General features: G+C 31.0%; 2 protein-coding genes across 2 annotated transcripts in view; one reads left to right on the plus strand and one right to left on the minus strand.

Annotated features, from left to right (window-relative positions):
* LOC126834378 (uncharacterized) overlaps nucleotides 1-3874 on the minus strand; it is a 4918-nt gene extending 1044 nt beyond the window's left edge. The window contains exons 1-7 of the mRNA XM_050566247.1: nucleotides 3406-3874; nucleotides 1964-2263; nucleotides 1754-1899; nucleotides 1587-1683; nucleotides 1357-1509; nucleotides 316-491; nucleotides 68-233 (exon numbers count right to left, since the gene is read on the minus strand). Coding sequence (XP_050422204.1) covers nucleotides 68-233; nucleotides 316-491; nucleotides 1357-1509; nucleotides 1587-1683; nucleotides 1754-1899; nucleotides 1964-2263; nucleotides 3406-3753 — 1386 coding nt within the window. The 5' untranslated portion in view covers nucleotides 3754-3874. The remainder of the gene's footprint in view (nucleotides 1-67; nucleotides 234-315; nucleotides 492-1356; nucleotides 1510-1586; nucleotides 1684-1753; nucleotides 1900-1963; nucleotides 2264-3405) is intronic.
* Nucleotides 3875-7224: 3350 nt separating this feature from the next.
* On the plus strand, nucleotides 7225-17260 carry LOC126834909 (protein transport protein Sec24B). Its single transcript, XM_050567131.1, has 18 exons — nucleotides 7225-7460; nucleotides 7600-7670; nucleotides 7749-7820; nucleotides 8741-8895; nucleotides 9726-13682; nucleotides 13749-13864; nucleotides 13956-14058; nucleotides 14143-14269; nucleotides 14360-14469; nucleotides 14542-14785; nucleotides 15075-15458; nucleotides 15539-15868; nucleotides 15927-16037; nucleotides 16124-16302; nucleotides 16364-16501; nucleotides 16573-16773; nucleotides 16863-16966; nucleotides 17052-17260. The coding sequence occupies exons 2-18, from the start codon at nucleotides 7631-7633 to the stop codon at nucleotides 17161-17163; spliced, it is 6483 nt and encodes a 2160-aa protein (XP_050423088.1). The 5' UTR covers nucleotides 7225-7460; nucleotides 7600-7630; the 3' UTR covers nucleotides 17164-17260.
* Nucleotides 17261-17970: the final 710 nt, after the last annotated feature.

Consider the following 17970-nt stretch of genomic DNA (forward strand, 5'->3'; position numbering starts at 1 on the left):
GATTGGCAAAATATATTAATAATTAATAAAGTGTAACGCCGCGTAAGTTAGCGGCGGCGTAACGTACTATCGAGGCAGTCATGGCCAGACTGAGCATGGTAAAGGGTACGGCTGTCAGGAGTGCCAATACGTAAAGAACGTCGAACCCGTCGACGCTTATCGTGCAGCAAGTCATGTAAATGACAAACGAGCAGTTCATCACCAGACTGATGACGAACCAAAAAAACCAACACCTGCGGGAATATAGTCGCGATGTCCTTATTGCGTGGTCGCTTACAATATTATTGTTTTACAAACAATTTTCGACAAATTTACCTATTTCCCAAACCCACGCAATTAGTAACGTATTGACAGTGGTGATCGAAGTGTTGGACGCATCTGTTACACAGTCGACAGTGTTTTGCTCTTAGTGGCCTCACGCAACGGCACGTGTGACAAAGCTTAGACAATATATCCTGTTTGGTGCCCATGTCGCAGGGATAGAACGGCAACTGCGAAAAAAACAAAAATGTATTTTTATTTCTCATTTCACTTGCAAGTAAAACGGGGTTAACCCTGAAAATATTATTCAACTTATTTCAAGAAACCCGTATAAATGCCAACCAATTAATACTGTTACTCTTCTAAATTAATAACATAAGGCCTTGTTCACGCAGTAGGACGTTACGCGGTTCTCAAACCTTGGTTTAATCATGTGAATTTAACAACTTAGAAAATATAAATTAAGATTTCAAATTATAAACGTAATAACAACAATCTCTACAATGTATGTAAAGAATAGATACGTGCCGTCTATTAACTAAGAATATGTTTCCCATGTCAAAATGGCTAGTTTTAATGAATACAAATACATTTTTAACTATTTTTACAAGTAATAACCTTAAACATATTTCTTGCGTAAAGCGTAATACTGCAATAATTAACACATTTTTGAACTCGTGAATTAAAAAATACGTTATGGCCTCTACTTAATTCTGCCATAACATGTATTCTTATCGTTTTTAAACAAGGTATTCTTTGTTTTTCGTTATTTTATTGTGATAATAATGAAAAACATGTCTTAATAGATTACTGTTATTTATATTTTCATTAATTGTATTATTTTTTTTTTGTATAAATCTCTAGTGTTATTACTTTAGTCACTAAATAAATTGGATAGCATTACAATTTTACTTGTCAAATTATTACTAGTTTAAATATTTTTATTTGCAACATGGGTCGTGACATTTTTTAATTCTCGTACTTACGTACCTACTCAATTGATTTATATTTTACTGTTAAGGCTAGTATTTTTGATAAAAAGTTATCTAAATTCAATATATATAATATTTGTTGATAGCTATTTCTTATTTGTACCTGTCTTATTGTTTGAATATAACTCCCAGAGTTGGTTGGAAGGTATCCGGGATCAGCATATTTTGTCATTAGCCAACTAATCCACATGAATACATTCCATGCCAAGTAAGTATAATGACAACCTCTGGTTATGTTCCACGTAGCAGGGATCACCTGTATAACGGTATAACAGTAAACAAACGAACAAATGGATATTTTATCGCTTAGTTTGTTGAACAGACTATACTTACTCTATACAGATAAAGAGGGTACCACCATATTAGGAATGAACACAAGAAAAATAGTTGAGGACATTTCGAGTAAGCTGAACTCGCAAAAATCGTGTCACTGAAAATAATTTATGCGCATATTCTAAAGAACTATTATTTAAACTTAGTTTGAATTAATATTTTATTACAATGCTTTTCGAACGGGCATCATCCATTTTTTCCTCTTGTTAATCTCATTTTTTAGTAATCCGGCAATGTCTTCATACTTATGGTTCACGGCAAGTCCTAATGGCGTTTTACCGTTTTTGTCTCTTGGTTGTAACGAAATTTGGCTCTAAAATGTGTTACAATAAAATTAGTTATATCATTGTACTGTGCTCAATTACAAGGCTGCTTACATTTTGACAGAGTATCTTAACGCATTTAGCGTTTCCCGAAAGAGCGGCCAAGTGAAGAGGCGTGGATCCGAAATTGTCGGCCTTTGTTAGATCGGCTCCAGAGTACAATAGTAATCTAATTAACTCTGAATATCCTTTATATGAGGCCCAATGTAACGCTGTGTCTCCATTAATATCTGTAAGATGATGCATAGCGCCCATGCCCAACAAAAAACTTGCTGTAGACGTTTTACCGAACATACTAGCCGTCATCAAAGGTGTCAAACCTTTAAAGTCCGACACGTTAGGATTCACTCCAGCCTTAAAAAACAATTAAAACGCATTATTTAGATAACATTTAATTAGGGTTGTATTTCTTTCTAATATAACGTTATAATACTACACATGTGTAGAACTAAAATTTTAAAGAAAAAAAGTTGTTTTATTAACAACGTACAAATTCAAAATTATTTCAGTATTATTAATAAAACCGGCTATATAGTTGTAATGTTAATACTTGCTTGTTTAAAAACGAAAATTACATTTTTTTAATATAATTTTATTGAAGTATAAAAGTTTTTAAACTTTATGACATTTTTATGATAAATAATAAAAATGCTTTGAAAATTATTTTTAGCGAAAATTTGATAAAAATATGCACTAAAATTATTTCATAAGCACATTTGCCTAAAAACCATCAGATATAAAAATTGTTTAAACATTTATTTTAATCGTCCATAAACAAATATTAAAATATAAGGGTTATCATTTAGAATTAAAATGTTGATATTGGGTTTTAATTTTTAGTGTGAAGGGAGGGCCGAGGGTGTATACAATTTAAAATTCGATTTAAATATGCAAAACAATGTACAAAACAATATGGTATATTTTTTCCTATATTTTTAGTGCAATCTAGCGTTTCTAAACATGCTTAATATAATCAATAAACATAATAAACTATTTTTAATACAATTTCATAGCGACTACATTGTTTGTAAAAATATATATTCTAAATGATAACATTATCAAATAGATCAGCTGTTTTTTTACCATACTGTCAACGACGATTTATGTAATACAAATTTCATAATTTTAAATTCGGAGACAAGTGTACTTTTTTTGGCAATTACAACTTGCAAGTTATGTAAACATATTTTTGTATTAGAACAATTACAGTAACCTCGTGATTTAAAACTTAATTAAAGGGGTTTTCTAAAATACTAGGAACTTTTGAACCATGAAGCAAAGCATTTCCATTCGGCTGTTTTATTATAATAACTAAGTGCTTAAACTTTAATCGCGTGTACATAGAGAAACTAATACAATTGCAAGGGCTACATTTGTAGTGCATGGCTTTTTATAAAGGTCTCAATAAAATACCTAAAACTCAAATGTCCAACTATTGTGCTATGTTACCTATCCAAATTTATGTTTTATTCTAGATATTTCTTTTTAAGACATACTTGGAGTAACACTTGTACGGCAGCAGTGTGCCCTTTTCTGCACGCCCAGTGAATGGGTTTGGAACCCTGGATACCGTAACATGACATGTCCACGGTGATACCCCTGGCTATGAGGTACCTGAGCACTTCGGCGTTTCCGTATAGCGCCGCCCAATGCGCCGGGGTATAGCCCCATTCGTCACGGAAGATCAAGGCTTCGCTTCCGCATTTGTCAACAGCACACTCGAATTCGCCGAAGTCGCCGCATTTGATCGCCTCCAGCAAAGGCTTGTACGTTTGGTCTTCTGAGCTGTGCACGTCCAACGATTCGGCCGAACACCCGTCGTGCATGTTGCCGCTACTCACCATTTCTCCGGGGTTTTTAGTACACGAAAGTCAACCGTATAATAAAACTAAGGCAAACGGGGTAAACAAACTCATCGTATTTGGTAGGGAAATGATACGGGGCGCCAACGAGTCCACTGGGTTAATACAGTGCACGGAGGGGCGTGCGCAAATCGATATCACACAACAGCTGGAACGGTTGCCTGCAGTTTGGCCACAACTTATACGGACCGTCAAAACGATTTTAACTACTGTGCCAGATAATTTAACGGGATTTTCGTTGGTATATTTTGACGGCATATTGTGAAAATCGAACATTTGAACATGAAAACAAAATATCCATTCAATCTTTCCATGAAAATATCTCAAGCACATTAAAATTAAGGGACACCTTCTACACCTGTGTATTGTTGGTCGACAACAACTCATTCTACTTCAAACGTACCTAAGAATATTCCGGTTTAAGTTTTGAAAAAAATATTTAAATTCTTCACAACGTTTTCAAAGCATCGATCGTGGTAAAATTTTAAAATTGTGCCACGATCGATGCTTTGAAAATGTTATGAAGAATTTAAATGTTTTTTAAAAACTTGTATCGAAGTATTTTTAGGGAAGTTCTGTTCAAAAAAGAAACATATTTTTCGTACAAAAATAGATCTATATGCTTTATAAAAGTTAAAAAAAAAATTAAATATCAAAATAGATCCTTCTTTTCTATGGTTCAAAAATGTTAGCTTAATTTAAGTTTTAGAGAAAAATTGCCTATACAATGCGCCTTAATAAATGCTAGTGTATATACCCGTATATTCTTCATTTAGTTAATTAATTTATGCTACCAACTATCAGAATTGGCCGGGTAATATTATTTAATTTAAATATAATTTATATTAAGTGGACGTGCAATCATTAATTATGAATGTTTAAAATTTAATCATCAGTCGTTCGATAGCTTTATCGTCAAATCAACGGCAAATAATTAAAAAATATAAAACAATTAATTCATAAGCAAAATATGTTGTAAGTATAGGTACGTAATTAATATTGATATTAATTAATTATAGCTACTGAGAATAGTATTCTTATGTTTCCATTTATCATCTAGAACCAAAATTGATTACCATTTCAACATCATATGTCAGTCATCGCTAATTAAGCATAAAAAAATGACATTAATAGTTATTGTTGCATGTAATTAATCATTAATATAAGATCAGTTAAATAACTAATTTTGTTTGTGCCTATATATATTTTTTTAAGTAAGTTAATCATATTTTACTCCTTAAATTATTATACTTAATGCATGAATAAACTTCAGTAGCAACACTTTTACTTTTACAAAACGTATGGTTAAGCAATTTTTTCTTAAGGAGTCTAGTATAGACAATAACGTAGCTCACATGTATGATATGTCACAAGTTAGATTATTTTATTTTATATCATATTATATTTTTTTTAAAGAAAATTTAAACTATTGTCTGTTAGACAATTTATTAATATAACTATAATAATATGTTATACATTACTAATTAGTTAGGTAACCGAGAGAAGAAACAACAACTTTTAATGAGGTTATAAGTAAGTTATAAATTCGTAATTTGTTGTGCTAATTGTAAGATTATAAAGAGATAGGATAAAACCAAATATTTTAACAAAAACCACAAAATCAAAAACGTAATTTAACCAAATATTACATTGACATATAATTTTATCTAGTATACTTTTTAGATATAAAAAATTAGTATTTAATTTAGGTGACCCAAAAAATGTTAACAACATTGTTTTTATCGTTTTATTTATTCAGGTGCAGCCGAATTATTGAATACCCATTTATTGTAAAACGTTTATTTACACATTAAGTACTAAGGTTTTAAACTTTGTAGGACTGTATACCTTTTAATATAAATGTATACTCTTTACAAATATACGATCTAATAAATTAATAATTCATATTATAATTCCACATTTATCATAACTACATCAACATTTCCTAAGTTTAGTAATTAGTTAGGTAAGTACTAAGTACATTAGCGTATAACATACATTCATAATTTTAAATCAAATCCTTTGACAGTATAGCCATAGATTTTACTAAAGTCCTAAGTTAGTTGTTTAAAAAATTGTGCATCAAGAACTGAAGTCAATATTTTTAAATTATCCTAATTTAATATTACAATTTTATTGCCTTTTATTTAAATAAATAAATGTTTGAATTATTGAATGTATGCACTTGTAATAACTTATATGCGTAAAATATAATTAAATATCAGCAACTAATTTCGTCTCAAATGTATTTATAATATAGTTTATTATATTTTCAAATATCTAATAAAATAATCAATAAAGAACTGTCATTATACTGAAAGTTAGCAAGAATCGTTCAAAATTGTATTGTTTAATGATGCGACGTTATGATGTATGTGTCTATAGCCAAGTAGAACAAATTAAATATATATTTGCTTTTAGTGCTGATACTCAAAATTAAATTTGAATTAAAATGTATTCTGGTACACTAAAAAAATCTAAAACTAACGATATTATTTGCTTTATCATAACAGTTTTTAAAGCTTTAAATAACCAAACTGAGTAATTATAGGGGTACTTAATGTGTTTGTGTATATTCGAATACTAATATGTACATAATATATCATGTACAAACTATGTACCATAGTCCATAGAACCATATTGTTGAGTTATTACTATTTAAAACCAAGGTTTAATAGACAATAATTAAAGTGTGGTTAAGAGGGAACACAGCACTTAATTACCTAATGGAAATTTAAAAAGCGAGTTTTTTCCTCAGCCTCTCCCTTCTTCGGTTCTCTTGTGTTTTAGCTGACCATGTTTTTTACGATAAGACCAATTTCAAGCAAAAAATTAATTATTAGAATTTTTTACTATTATAATTATTTATATAAGCGAGAAGATATAATAAGTAATAAAAGAAACAGTGTTCCCCTCCATTTGCAATTATAAACGAAAACATTAACTAGAATAATTTATAACAATATGATATATTCTGACGTTATGTACCTATCGATATAGTTGTTATAAAAAAATTGGAGATAAAAATTAAAATATAGTTTGTAATTTGTATAATAGCCAACTGACTGCATTCAGCATTGCCCATAATGTATAATGCATTGTGATTTAAAAAACGATTATTAGGTATTTACCCAATGACGGCAATGGCTGCGTTTGCGATTATTCGATTAGTGGTACAAGTGTCGGCAGTCGGAATGGTAAAGTATTATTTTCGGTGTGAATGGGATTAAAAAATGCAAATCAAATTCGCGGAATATGTTTCCTACTTATTGAGTAATTAAAGAAAATACTTATTCGCATAGTATGCAGTCGAAGCAAAAATGTTTGTTTGAAAATCCGTATGTACTGGTAAGGTGTTCCACGTAACCGTTTGTGGGTGCGTTCGGACACTATTGCCACCGTCCGTCTGTCCTCCCGCCCGCCCATTTTCGCTGTAATCACAAGACTAGGTCATGTGCGTGTGTGAGTGTGACGTGGTGTTCTATAGATAATGGAAAGGAAGCAAGTTTCGTCTTAATAATCACCAAATACGTCGCCGAATTTTCTCCGAATTGTCACAAAGTGCAGCTAATATTTTTGTGAATTTTACTGTTTTGTTTTTATCCGTGTTGTTTGTATTAAATCCGTCCGGCTATGCTTTTAACGTACATCGCAGAGTACTATCGTTTTTGAAACCGATAATTTGACAGGTTGGTGATTCTTGCATTACTCAGTTTGGATTGATAAGATATTTTTTTATTAAATTATATACGTATATAAGCCGCTGGAAAACCTTGGGCCAGTTTTTCAAATCGTGTCAAGTTCGACCATTTTTTTTACTTTTTTCAGGTTTTTAGGTCGGTTTGTGCCACGGGAAATCATGGACCCAAATTCTAGATACAATTATTTTCATCAAAACCGTAAGTACTAGTCTTTGTTTTTTTGTTTAACAATATTTTTATTTTCGGATTCATTAAACGTTTGTGTTAATGTAACAGCGAATCCTCTCGTCAATGGCCAAACGTTGTACAATCAACCTGCTAACATCATGCAGACAGAAAATGATTTTGGTAAAACAAATTTATATTTAATATACGTATTTATTTTTTGTTAGAGTAATTTACTACTTGAAAATTCACAGATTTTATTAGGTAATCTATAGCCTGCTCTCAATAATTGTTATCATTATATTATACTATAGATCAAAATCCACTATAAAAATATTTCAAATGGTTCTTGAAGTAGGTACAAATTATATGCTTTGCATATCTGTGTAGCATAATTATTTTATCAGTAATTAAATATCTACAAATACTCGACTAAAATGTTATCAATTAAAATTATCGTGTAAAACTATTAATTAGAAGTAGTGTTGTAATATTTGAATGTCATTTAAAAAATTTCTAATATTTTCATCTAGCCTGTAGAAACCATGCCTAATCTACTATTTAGTCTTTATTCTTTTTTTGATACATTCATTGTCTTTAGCACTTGATAACTTCCTGTGTTAATAATTTATCAGTACTAGGTATAGCAGATAAAGTAAAAAATTGTAATTTTGTTTGATAATAATGATACAAAACCATAATCACAAATAAGTGGACCGTGCTTGAAGGTCTTATTAAAATTAAAAATAATTCATTAATTATTTTTCTATTAAAATTTCCTTTAATAAATAGATACGCTTATGTAATATAAAATATAAAATAAAATAGTATGGGTACTTGACCATTTTGTCTTCTACTGTTTTATAATAATAGTCAATTAATAATTGCATATCAATAATTGGAAATAACAGCTTTAAAAAAAAAAAAATATATATATATATATATATATTAATATTTACAAAAATTATCTAAAATTACGGTTTTTTTAACTAAAATTTAATTTTTTTTCCGTTTTGCTGAAATATAGAAAATTATTTTATAGGAAATATTCAGAAAGCCATTATTTTATTATACTCCAATTTTAAAATTTGTGTTTTTCTTAGGTTCAATATCTCTCGATAGAAAATATAACAATCCTAATGCTGTGCCAATGGTAAACCATAATTTTTATCAAATGGATAATAATCAACCTCGTTCTTCAGGACCACCTAGGACTAATGCCAAAGGAATATACGAGAACTCTCAATCTTCAATTCCAGTAAGTAAAAGTATTTTAAACAAAGTTAAGCAGTAATTATATATTAACAAAACCTTTTGAAATTTCGGCTGTTATTGTTATTGTTAATTACACATAATTTTGAGGTCATTAGCATAATGTTTACAATTTGTATGTTTATTGTTTCCTGTGTTTTGTTCTTAAGTTTTTTGAACTTGGTTTTTATATTTCTGCGTCTGCTTTTTTTATTTAATGTACCGTTGTATTGTGCATTTCAAGTACAAATTTAAAATACTAGTTCATCAGTATTAAACTTAAGCAAAACATGTTTTTTTTTTGTATAGTTTTTTAATTATTCAATGTTAGTTGTTGTCCAAATTATTTATTATACAGTGCATTAATCTCAGATCATCAATAATACCAATCGGATTAAAAGTCAACCGGGGTTAGATAAATAGTTTTGTTTTACTTGTTTGTTTTATAAGTTTTTTAAATTAAAATGTTAATAATTTATTTAAACTTAATTTAATTTCTATTCTAACCCATTCAGTACATCTTAAGCCCATTCTTTCATTATGTTTTTATTTAAAAGTAATGAGCGGTTGGACTCAAGATGAATTGGGCGGGTTATAATAGTTATTATGTATAGAAATGTGAATAGAGAATATTGTTTGGCTGACCAAATTAATTTATATTAAAATTTATATTTATATTAAAGGGGAGGAGAAATATTTAATTTGTAATGTTTTGTATACAAATTTGTATGTAGGTTATCAAAACAAAATTCACTTCGATGTTTTCAAAAATTATAGATTTTTGTTTTTTGCTTTAAAATAATCTATTGAATTAAAAATTATATTTTTAATTTTCAGGATGTTTACAGTCTTGCTCAATCAAATGCTGAAAATTATCCTATTAACCCAGATTTCCAACTTCAACCCCATCTTACTGGATTATTACCTCAACAACCTAAGAAAATTCCAGAACCGTACTCCGTAGAAAAAAATTTTTCTAGAGGAACTATAGCTGCAAATATGAATACTAACTATTTTTCTGTTAAACCACCTTATCCTGAACCAAAAATTATTGAATATGATACGGAGGAAACTTCTACAGAAAGTTCACCTCAACATACGTCTTCGTTATATTCTGAAAGTACTGACCAAGATTCTGAAAGTATACAACCGATAAAACATGCGTACCCACCTCCTATAAATCCTCCAAATATTAATTGCCATGTTACTGAAGAATTAAAATCTTCAAACAAACAATTTCCCGTACCTAGTGAATTTGCTGATTTAAATTTAAATAAGGAAGATTATACTGATGATCATCATTCTATATTACATAATGCATACAACCAAGACGATGATGATATCGAAGACATTCCTTTACCACCTGGTTTCAGTGATCAGAATGAAATAAAACAAACTAAAGAAAATCTCGAATCTCGCCTTAATGATTATAATGTACGTCAAAAGCAGCAAATAAATTATTATTCTAATAAAAATCAAATTGAGCAAGCAGAGTCTAACAATGAATACAGTTCACCACCAAAGGACTATTTATTTAGTTCTAGGCAAAATACCAATCAGCCAGTTTCTCATTTTAACAATACATCATATTTTAACCAGTCATATAATAATACAACACAGCCTAATATGTTTGATTCCCGTACAGAAACATCACAAAATACATCAATATTTTCACAGCCATTTAGTAGTCATGAATCTCCTGTTACAAAACAATCTGAAGAAAGTTCACAATCAATTAAGTTGAATCAGCCAGAGGTAATTACTCAATCTGCTGTTCCAGAAAGTGCACCTCCAATAGATACTAAACAACAATTTACTGATAGCACTATTCCAAATGATAAAAGTGGTTTGAACACTTCTGCTTTACAAGCATCTATCAGTCAAGCAAATAATAATCCCACCAGTGCAGATAACACATTTGTGCAAAATGAACAGAATTTACATAGCAATGAATCTTTAAGTCGGTTTTCATCTAGTAATTCTTTTAAACCAGTTGCGTCTGAATTACTTAATAATGTTCAGTTAAAAACTAGTCATCAAACAACAACTGAAGTTTCTCGTCCAACAAGTGTACATTCTAACAATTCTACAACTTCTAGTGGAATACCAGGAATTATACCAAGTAGTTCACCTTTAAATAAAACAACTCAATTAAATCAGAATGTATCATATCAACACACACAGATTGATTACACGACTACTATTCAGAAACCAAGTAGTGATATAGAAACTTTTGTGTCAAGTTCTACAATTTCACCAGCTCCAGGAGATGATTTAGTGAATCAAAAAACGAAATTAGAAAACATTGATTTAGTTAATAAATGTCCTGTTGATAACAATGCAGTGTTTGGAGATACTTCAAAACTAGTTTCTTTACCGGATTACCAATCAAATAGTTTCCATACTTCAAACATTACTTCTCAAATAGCAACAAATACTCAACAATCTTTAGGTGATACTAACAAACCTAATGTGGCTAATTCTACAATCTTCGATAAGCAGTCTTTAAATAGCCCTGTTAACGAAGAACTTCAGCAAGCAAATTCAGAAACTACAGTAATGCAACAACGTTCATCAAACACTAGTGGCTATTTTAACTCGAGCAGTGTAAATAATCAGTCATTTTATCAACAACATTCTAGTGTGGATCCTTCAAGTCGATCATCAAGTGTAAAAACTGAAGACTTCTCAAGTCAACAGTACTCAACAGACAATAGTTTTCCATTATCTGACGAAACCTTTGCAAATATAAAAGACGGAACTCAAACAAGTGATCTTTATAAGTATGATAACTCGGTAACAACTAGTGATGTTAGAAAACCTTCAATTTCTGATGAGCTCAAAACAAATCCTGAACGTAATTTTTCAAATTTTGCGTCTGAAGCTAATAGCTCATTAGTGTTTAATCAACATCAAACAACTGATAACAATTTAGTAGAAAAGTCAAATGTTACAGTTTCAGATAATCAGAGTGCACCAATGAGTGCTAGTACTATCATAGCTGCATCATCATCATCAGGTTCAAAATCAATACAGTCATTTTTCAGTCAGCCAAATGCTTCATGTAATGAGTTTGTTAAGCTTCCTGTTGATTCTTCATCATCAACTAATTTTAGTTCAGAAGCACCTAGTAAAGAGCTTTTGAATCAGACAACTAGTATTCAACCAAAAGAAATTGACAGTGAACCGTTGAACCAGTTAGTTTCATCAAAAGTTCAACCAGTTAGTAATCAAGCACATGTTTCTGCATTTCAAAATATGTCTACTCAGATGAATGCTATGAGCATTCAATCACCGGGTGTTTTTAATCCTCAGACTAATCAGTTACCAATACATTCAAATTTAGTACAACCACCAGGTAATCAGTTCACATCAGATAACCAACAAATAAGAAGCTCTGTACCTTATCAAACAGCTAATCAATTTCCTTCCCAATTATTCGATAATCAATTCAAACCTATTGGACCAACACCTGTTCAATCAACGAATAACCGCTTTGCTCCACAGCCACTAAACAGTAAACCAATACAGAATGTTACATCTGTTCCTCCTACAGCAAATCAGTATCAACCACAACCTTTTCAGAGTCAGTCAACACCAAGTTTTATTCAGCCTCTACAGCCAGGAATTCCTCAAATTCCTCCACAACAATTGAGTAATCAACCAGTGCCTACTAAAATGGCACCTATTCCACCTCCGGCTCATCAGGATTCTTCTCAAGTGTTTAATAATCAATTTAAACCTATTGGAATGCCACCTGTTCAAACCACTAATAATCGCTATCCACCACAGTCGACAAACAGTCAAACTATACCAAACACTGTTTTGCCTACTCAACCAGCAGCTCTACAATTTCCTCCTCAGCAGTTAAACAATCAATCCAAGTTGACAGAAATGCCTCCATTACGACCTGCTGCTAACCACTATCCTCCTCAACCTCTGAATAGTCAACCCCCTTCAATTGTTCCACCTATTCAACCAGGATCAACTTTGTTTTCTCAATCATTCAGTAGTCAACCCAAGTATGTGTCACCTACAGCCAATCAATATCCTTCGACTTTTAATAATCAAGAGAGGACTACTGGAATGCCACCGATTCCACCATCATCAGGAAGTGTATATCCACCACGACCTACCCCTAATCAACAGACAAACTCAATTTCAACTACTCAGCCTGTGGTTAATCAGTACCCTTCACAGCCATTTAGTAATGAAGCTAAACCTAATGGAATGCTACAATCTGCCAATATGACTGCTCAGCCTACTTTTAGTCAATATACTTCACAGCCTATGACTGAAACAAAGTCTATTCTACCAAATAATAATTTACTATATGGTCAAACAAATCCACCCCAACCATTGAATAATCAATGGCCAACACAAGCTAGCACAAATCAAATAGCTCAACCACCTGTTGGACAGCCTCCTTTGACTGCAAAATATCCAAGTCAAATAAATCCAATGCTCTCTCAACCACCATTACAAAATTCACAATATAACCCAACTAACATTACGGCCATGCCTCCTACTTTGCCCTCTGGATATAACCAACAAACACAACAGCAAATGTTACCTCCGAGTTATAATAATCAATTGCAAGGAAATAGTCAGCTACAGTCGGCATATCCTACACAAAATGTCCAATTAACATCAAAAGGATTTTCCCAACCAAATAATATGGGTTATTCAGGGCAAACAGCTTACCAGCAATCTGCTGTTGGACAGGCACAGCAAGGATATTATAACCAAGACAGAAATCCTTCAGTTGTACAACAAGGGTTTGCTTCATCATGGGTGTGTAATATTTTTCTAACATTAAAAATAAATTGTATAATTATAATGAATCATTTGGGGTTTTAGGGTTATGACACTGTTGATCTATTAAAAACAAGAGATATATTACCGGGAGATGGTGTTCAACCACCAGATATCAAATTGCCTCAAGGATATGCAAATTGTGATAATTGTTCACCCGAGTATGATTTTATAAGTTATTAAGATTATGATAAATAAAATAATAATATAATCATTATTTATAAATTTTAAATTATGTCTGTTTGGGTTTAGTATATTCCGCTGTACATTAAACAAGTTTCCTGTGTCTAAAACATTATTGGATAAGAGTAGATTACCTTTGGGTATATTGATTCATCCTTACAAAGACCTTTCAGTGAGTAAATTATTTTTGTTTTAGTTAAAACATATATTTGATTTTACATTCTAATAGTTTATAATTCATATTAATTTGATTTAGCGTTTAACTGTGATACAATGTGATACTATTACAAGATGCCGTAATTGTCGATCATACATCAATCCATTTGTTCAATTTATCGACAATGCACATTGGAAATGTAATCTATGTTACAGAGTTAATGACTGTAAGCACATTATTGAATTTATAATGAACTGTTATTTACTTTATAGATATTTTAGTATAAAATTGTTATAAAATTATTTTTACATTTTAGTACCTGGAGAATTTCAAATTGATCCTTACACTAAAACCCTCGGTGATCCATCTAGAAGACCAGAAATTCAAAATGCCACTATTGAGTATATAGCTTCACAAGATTACATGGTGAGTACATTTTGTTTTTACTCCACTATATCTGTCTTACATAGTTGTACTATTTACGTATTGAAATTATAGGTAAGACCTCCTCAACCTGCTTTGTATTTATTCCTCTTGGATGTATCGAGAACAGCTACTTTAACTGGCTATTTAGAAATTGTTTGTGATCGAATTTTAAATAAAATTATGTCGAATGATATACCGGGTGATACACGTACACAAATTGGATTTATCACTTATGACTCGGCTGTGCATTTCTATCAAATTGCTGCAAGCAATGATGGGGCAAAACCAAAGCAACTCGTAGTTAGTGACATTTCGGGTGAGATAATTATCTGTTTTAATTTATCGTTTATTTCATTTTTTGTGTTTTCAATGATAACTGGATTTTATATTCGACTTGAGAGTACTCTCATATTATATACATTTAGACTTGTCTTTCCAATGTTTTGGAAGTCTTAGTTCTTGAACCTTCGAGGGTGCAATTTTGATTCAATGTATCCAGTGATTTCATATCTTTGCTATCTAGTCAATATGTATATATGAGAGTATTCTCAAGTTATTTAAATAATGTAAATATTAAGTACAATAAATAAATCTTAATATTTTAGATATATTTTTACCTCTACCTGATGGATTAATGGTTACCTTACAAGAAAACAAATCTGCAATTAAAGACTTGCTGACTAGTTTGCCAGAACAATACAATGAAACGTACAATACTGGTTGTGCTTTGGGAGCTGCCTTACAAGCAGCTTTTAAAATACTGGCGCCTAGAGGCGGTCGTGTCACAGTATTCCAAGCAAGCCTACCAAATTGTGGCCCTGGCAGCTTAGAACCTAGAGATAGTGGTGCTGCTAACACTAGCGATCGTGTACAGCACATGGCGCCGTCTACAGATTTTTACAAAAAGTTGGCTTTGGAGTGTAGTGCTGAACAAATTGCTGTTGATATGTTTTTCATTTCATCACAATACTTGGATATTGCTAGCATTTGTAAGCACAGTTTATTAATATAAATTTACATATTTTTGTTTGGTTCAATATATTTTATAATAATATTTATGTATTCTTAGCTGGAATATCAAAGTTCTCTGCGGGCTGTATTCACAGTTTCCCACAGTTTGATAACAAATCGCCTACTGTTGTAACAAGATTTATCAACTGCTTCGACCGTTACCTATCCCGCAAAATTGGATTTGAAGCTCTCTTGAGGTTGCGCTGCACTCGTGGAGTAGCGATACATTCGTTCCATGGGAATTTCTTTGTTCGTTCTTCTGACTTACTTATGTTACCGAATGTCAATCCTGATAGTGCGTATGGTATGCAATTGTCTATTGAAGATAGTTTAGACGGTGTGCCAGTTGTATGTTTCCAAGCAGCTTTGCTTTATACATCTAGCCAAGGTAATATATTCTGTTGTAAACATATTAAAATAATCTAAATTTACTGAATGTTATACAGCCGAACGACGAATTCGGGTACATACCATGTGCGTGCCAGTTACAGAAAATTTGAATGACATTTTTCAAAATGCCGATCAACAGGCCATTACATGTTTGATAGCTAAAATGGGTGAGATATTTGCAAAAAAAAACGTTGATAATTAACTTGCTAATAAACATATTTCTAAAAATGTGTTATTATTTACATTTGTCTAGCTGTCGATCGTAGTACAGAAAAGTCATTATTAGATGCTCGAGAAGCTTTTGTCAATGCCATTTCAGATTCACTTTCAGCATACAAACTGGGTTGTAATTCAGTTGGTGGTTCTGGGTCGATGTTAGCTCCAGTATCCTTGAAAGTGTTCCCACTGTATATTTTAGCAACATTGAAACATGTAAATATACGATGTAAAATTGTATGCAGAAATGAAATAATAATTGTTTTTATTCCGACAGAGTGCTTTCCGAACTAGTCAACCGACCAAACTGGATGATAGAATTTTCAGTATGTGCCAGATGAAAAGTTTGCCTCTCTACAGTCTTATGCAATTTATTTATCCCGACTTATACCCAATTCACACATTAGAAGAACAAGTAAAACTACATTCTTCACAATTGTTTTATAAAAACTTAAACTGTTGTTAATGTATAAAAAAAAATTTTAGCCAAAAATTAATTATGAGAAGTTAGTAGAAGTTCCCATTCCTCCTCTACTCCAGTTGTCTGCTGAACGAATCGATTCGAATGGAATCTATTTAATGGACGACAGTGAAACATTAACAATATTTATTGGTCGCAGAAGCTCAGACCTTCTTATACAAAAATTGTTTGGATATGTCAATTTCAATGCAATGCCGGAGATGATTGTAAGTATTTGAGTTTTTATATTCTTTATAAGTAATTTAATAACACCACTGAAATTGTGTATTATTTTATTTCAATCGTACTTTTTTAGGCACAAGTACCAGAGGTAGATTCTAAATCGTCTTATTTACTGCGTACCTTTGTTTCTTACTTACAACACTTCAAGCCATATCCATTACCAATAGAAATCATTAAGTAAGTATTTATCTAATCATGTTAACACAAATTATTAAGTATTAGATTCATATGATAATTATATGTAATTTTGTATAATTTTTAGGGAAAATGGGCCACATAAATTACGGTTCTTTAGTCACTTAATTGAAGATAAATTTGAGTCGACCATATCATACTATGAGTTCTTACAGAGAATAAGTCAGCAAATAAGATAAGAGACGTTAATAAGGGAAAAAATAGGTTTTGAAACCAGATTATCAACCAATTGATTTTTTTAACCAATAATTATAATTATATATATTTTAAATGAAATTTTTTAGTTATTATGTATTTTATATAATTGTTTGTCAACATACCATTACTCTCTCCTTGAGTTTTATGATATAAGTAATAAATTATATAATTTATATATATTATGGTATATAAAGTGGAAAAAACGCTTGTTGTATATTGTTGCATATATAAATTTACTCCTATTGTACAATTTTTTTATTTTTAAGTAGAATATGCTAAGATAAATTAAAAAAAAATATTGTTTTGAATGGTTATAGGCCAGTTCAGTGCCTGGTATTTATTTGTAAAATTGTTTTATTAAAATTATTATGTTTATTCTATTGAGAAAGAGGAGTTTATTTTTGAACTCGACATTCATGATATTCTTGTCCATTTCAACTATCATCTTATTTTCTTCTAAAAAATGAGGGGACATAGTATATACAATAAAAGGCATGTTGTGACACAGTAGTCAGCCGCAGTTGTATAATGGATGGCTCCTGAGAATTTAGCGACAAAGATGCCATACTTGATACTCCTAATCTACATCACGTGTTTCAAATCTATTGTTAAAAAACTTAACTAATTTTAGCCCAAAACATCAAATCAATCTGCTAATGACCAAAGTTGTCAAAGCGGCAATAAATATATATAATTACATACATAGTATTTTAGTTTTAAAATATTTATCTTGTTGAACTGGCTGCATAGAAAAATCCATACAAATTTGAAATAGGTGAGGTTAAAAA

The sequence above is a fragment of the Adelges cooleyi genome, unplaced genomic scaffold, assembly GCF_023614345.1.
Source record: "Adelges cooleyi isolate 19-005CV unplaced genomic scaffold, UGA_ACOO_1.1 ACOO_flye_CR_arks_rails_tigmint_CR_PRNA_21, whole genome shotgun sequence".
In the NCBI taxonomy this organism is placed as follows: domain Eukaryota; kingdom Metazoa; phylum Arthropoda; class Insecta; order Hemiptera; family Adelgidae; genus Adelges; species Adelges cooleyi.

Excerpts from the sequence above, each read along its gene's own strand:
- LOC126834909 (XM_050567131.1), top strand. The coding sequence starts at position 7,631 with ATGGACCCAAATTCTAGATACAATTATTTTCATCAAAACC. Across the intron at positions 13,683-13,748 it reads AAGGGTTTGCTTCATCATGG|GGTTATGACACTGTTGATCT; the intron begins GTGTGTAATATT and ends TTGGGGTTTTAG. Across the intron at positions 14,059-14,142 it reads ATCCTTACAAAGACCTTTCA|CGTTTAACTGTGATACAATG; the intron begins GTGAGTAAATTA and ends AATTTGATTTAG.